The sequence below is a fragment of the Phytophthora ramorum genome (assembly GCF_020800215.1).
Source record: "Phytophthora ramorum isolate Pr-102 chromosome Unknown Phyram_PR-102_s0004, whole genome shotgun sequence".
NCBI classification, from domain to species: Eukaryota; Oomycota; class Peronosporomycetes; order Peronosporales; family Peronosporaceae; genus Phytophthora; species Phytophthora ramorum.
This window is the reverse complement of record NW_027150650.1, coordinates 416,610-421,085: the sequence shown is the minus strand read 5'-3', so window position 1 is coordinate 421,085 and position 4,476 is coordinate 416,610. Positions and strand designations below refer to the sequence as shown.

The 4,476-nt window shown below is 47.9% G+C and overlaps 1 protein-coding gene across 1 annotated transcript; it reads left to right on the top strand.

The window, feature by feature from the left end:
- Nucleotides 1-1,515: 1,515 nt before the first annotated feature.
- Nucleotides 1,516-2,061, top strand: KRP23_4848 (uncharacterized protein; the record flags this gene model as incomplete). Its single annotated transcript, XM_067889853.1, has 1 exon — nucleotides 1,516-2,061. The coding sequence occupies one exon, from the start codon at nucleotides 1,516-1,518 to the stop codon at nucleotides 2,059-2,061; it is 546 nt and encodes a 181-aa protein (XP_067746450.1).
- Between the last annotated feature and the right edge of the window lie 2,415 nt (nucleotides 2,062-4,476).

Below are 4,476 nucleotides of genomic sequence, written 5' to 3'. Positions count from 1 at the left end.
GACGATAATAGTAATCGCTATGGTCTCTTATTGGTGGATTGATGCGCTTTCTCGGCTAGGTGAACGCTGGTTCTTGAAGTTTAAAAGTTTAAAGTTGGACGACTAGGACAGAGTGGGGGGGGGGGTCATCAGATCAGTCTTGATCGTTGCATCGACAAATATACATATGATGATATGGCACTGCGGTGCTCGGCCATTCCAAAATATTTAGCCATGGCTCTCGAATTTGATAGGCGGGACTTCCCGCGACACGTGTGCGTGCCATGCACGATATTTGTTTAGATTTAACGGAAGCGTTGTAGCTCGTATGCAACAGCCAAAAACCGGTTCTTGTCGGTGTAGTGGTCATTGATTGACGTCCTCAGCGTGATTATCTTACGGATTGCAACCAGGTACAGCCCAGCTGTGCAAACCAGCAATGCAATTGAATTTGTGGGTTTTAGTAATAGCCATACTAGCTTCAACGTGAACATATACAATAAAATCAATGCAGATCATCCCGTCCGTTCATACTTACTTTGTCAAACCGACGCTAGGTAGGCTGAGTGGCAATCGTGATGAGCCTGTACGGTAGCCAGTCAACATATTGCCGCAGAAGCTAAAGTGTGCCCATCCCGTGAGGAGGGGTTGCCTAGCATACCAAGAACGTTTGCCCTTCAATCGCATGCATTTAATTAACTTGACCTACGATCTCGTCAGATGTGCACGTTGGGTGCGCGTAATTAGCGTTCGCACGCTCTTTGGACTTCATTCCAAAATCTTCCCAGTGGCGATCATCTGACCGACCCAAACGTTTTCTCTTCACCGGTGTCGTCATGCGACCGATTAAAAATCTTTAATGCCAAAGATATGTCGTTCATCGAGATGTCTGAGTTGAAGCTGCAAACACCCTCAGACCAATTGCGCGCAGAACGCCGTTATCATGGGCAAATGAAAACCCATTAAGCCAACCGATTCGTGCTAACCAACATCGTCCCCGGATAGGGTCTTGGTATGTTGAAATACCACCCGTCCATGCCGCCATGGTTTCCGGTGTCATTATCGAACTTTTTTCCTGAAGCGGTGGTGGCTTGGACCTTCTTGGGTTGCTGGGACGGGACACTTGATCAACCCATTCATCGCAATTTATACAGGCACGGGCCAACTTGAATCCGATGGACGCTTCCTCACTTCCAGGGTATGTTATTCTTGCGTCTGTGGATGACACAGTGATCAATGGATATGGATGGAACCATCCTGTAGCTTTCTCGACAAAGAAAACCTAAATCAAACTACAAATGGGGTATTTCGGGGTGACTTCATTCACACCCAAGCTGGGTACAACTAAAACTATATTTGTATGTACACATGTATGTCTCCCATACTGACAAACGACCCTCATTCGAGGTTTTGCTTTGACAAACGAAGATGCCACACCAGCCCAAGTCGAACAAGGCGCCGAGCGCTAAAACTAAAAGCGCCCCTCTCGCAGCGCGGACGACGTCAACAGAGCGCACAAAAAGCGTCAGGAAGCTGATGGGTTTCGTGCGCTCCAAGAGGAAGATTGATTTTGTTGCTGTCGGACGCTTCTGTCAGCCCGTACGCTCCGGCAAAACGGTGACAATAATTCACGACAAGTTCCTACGAGGTAAACTATGGGACCAAGTGGGCCCTAGGGCTATACCAGAGCACCAACCGCTACGCGTGAATCGCCAGCTGCACGATCTGTTGAAGGTTAAACCTAGCCTCGCCAAGCGGCAGCAAGATCAGCGGCTGGGTATCAAGGCGTCCACGTTTTCGGAAATTACGTGCAAGATCAAGGGGATTCCGCCATCGGAAATCATATTCTCTTACGGGAATGCCGAGTTTGGAACCAGGTTCAAGCGAACGCTCGCGTTTGCGCAGGATACTATTAAAGGTATGGTGTATTCGCTTACAGAGTTAGGTGTCGGTGGAATTCTACTTTCGAAAGCTGAGATAGGCAAGATCTCGCTGCTGCTGAATAGAGGGCAGTTGTTGGCGCCTTACGAGATGCCACTTGTGGAGAAATTGCTAGACGCCAGCATCGACATTTTCGTTTAAGAAAAGGACTACAAGACTACTCATCAGAAAACGTTCATCGTTGACAACATCTGTGCGATTACGGGACCTGCAAATCCAACAAAGAACGGTATGGAGTTATCATCAGAGAGTCTAACATACCATTATCAGCCTAATAAGAGTGAGTACACATTAGATTTTGCTATAATAGTTAACATGACTAATGTTATTCATGGATATTTTTTTCCAGTCGATCGCTGCATTCTGCAGCACAAACAAGAAACATGGGGGGGGGGGGGGGGCAATTAAAATTGACAAGGCCTGGCTTGCAGCGGAATGCGCACGTGTTGTTCCGAGCAAGGCGGGTACCAAGCGTCAAAGCTTTACTTCTCTTCTGATGGATGGCACGTCCTGCGCATGCTGTAAACAGCTGTTCGAGCCCCAAGTGAAGCCGAACGGCGCTCTGTACAAGACGTGCACCAAGTATTGTAAGACGAGGAACAAACGCCATGCGAAGAGATGTCTTTGATTGACAAAACCACGTACTGCCGGTGCGGTCGAATGCTTTCGTCGACTCTCCCAGCCCTACCAAAAAATGTCAGGCTTGCCGGAAAAGATACCTCCGCGATTGTGGTCGACGCGTCGCCCTGCATATATGCCAGAAGTGGAGCAAGGCACTTCCAACGCGCTACCGGTATACCCGCTGCGGGAAATGCATAGCCAGGGCTCAGGAGGCCAATAAGGCGAGGTACGAGAAAGCCAAGGCCGAGAAGCGTTTCACAAGTGCCATGGCAAACTGGCGAGAAAGGCCAACGGTGAGGCGTACATCCTCTACTATCTAGATTGTCGACAGCGTTATGTTTTGCCAACATCGCAACAGGAAGTCAATGGTATTTCGTTCCAAACGCGAGTAAACTGGGGCACGACAAGACAGAAAGGAAGAAAAAAAGCGGCCATGACGAGGACGGGGGTATCAAATAATCTTACTCAACAAGTCAAGATAAATACCCTTTCACACCACACTACCAGCTCAACAAAGTACCGTATTTATCGGCCCCAGTGTTGCAGTGCGACATCAAATCATTTGGGAGTGACATCACATAAAACGTCAGTACCTACCAATACTAGTTGATGTACGGATAGGGTGGATATCATGAAAGCAAATCGTTTGCAAAAATGACAATATTTTAAAATATTTTCGTATTCACTTGATTTTGAAATTTAGAACGCGTCGCACTGGGCCCGACTTTAACAGTACCGTACTGCATGTACTGTATAGTACTGCCCAGCAATATCCTCTAGTTGTTTTTACCAATCAAATTGCCTACCCGGGATTTCAAAGTTTGATTCAAAGATATAAACAATTTCATACGAATATACACGAGCGCATGGCTTGTTGTCATTAAGATATAACATATTCTACACCTTTGCCAGGGCTATATGACGACAGAGGTCTTCAATGTGGTGTGAAGTAACTGAAGTACCAGAAACATTTATATATATATTAGCATGTTAGAAAAAAAATCAACGTGGCTGCACAACAATCTCAAAACGTACAAGCCGAGAATGACTGGAGGCGAGTGGTTCGCGCGCATATGCGAGTCTGCACTAACGTGCGAAACAAGACACATGATTCCTGCTCATTTACCAACTTCATACTGAAGCCCCATGCTGACCAAGATCAGGCATACCCTCACTGCTCGCATTCGCGTGCTGAACGCGCTCCGCCAAGGAGAGGACTGGATGCTGGTGGCGCACCACAACGCCATCCCTCCAACAACTGCGCGCCGCATAGCAGCCCTGCGGTAAAGCAGCGCGGAGGCGTCCGCGCGTCCAATGTAAAGTGTACGTCAGAGATAGAGGAGGGGCTAGACGGCTATCTCGAAGAGAATTGCTTGTACACACTCGGGCAGATGAAGGACTTGGTTTGGCTTGAGTTTGGGGCGACCATTAGCAAATCGCTTATTAGTCAAAGGCTGTGCGGTAAGCTGTATACATTCAAGCAGATATGCAGCGATAGTATTTTGCCGCGTTGGACCATGTGCATCTTTATATTAACATTGACAATTATATTATTTTTATAGGTCCGCGTTGAGCCGGCGAGCTGTAATAATGCTACTAACATCGACAAGCGAATGACTTTTGCGCAGACCACACGCTTTCATTATATATTATGATGAAACGAACTTCAATCTTTACTGCAAAAGATCCCAAGGAAGAGCGAAGAGAGGCGACCGAGCTGTCATGAACCTGCCCCCGAGCAAAAGCAACAACCTCCAGTTGCAGCGTGCGGTCTCCAGAGGTGAGGCTGCTACACTATGCCTAGCAGCGCGGGAGCATCCGGATGGAGTTGAACGCCGCGTTGACGACGCCGTGTACGACGCTGCTAAGGCCCACGAGACGTACCAAACGTATTTTTCGGGAAAACCGGTGGTAATAGTGCTCGACAACGCGCCC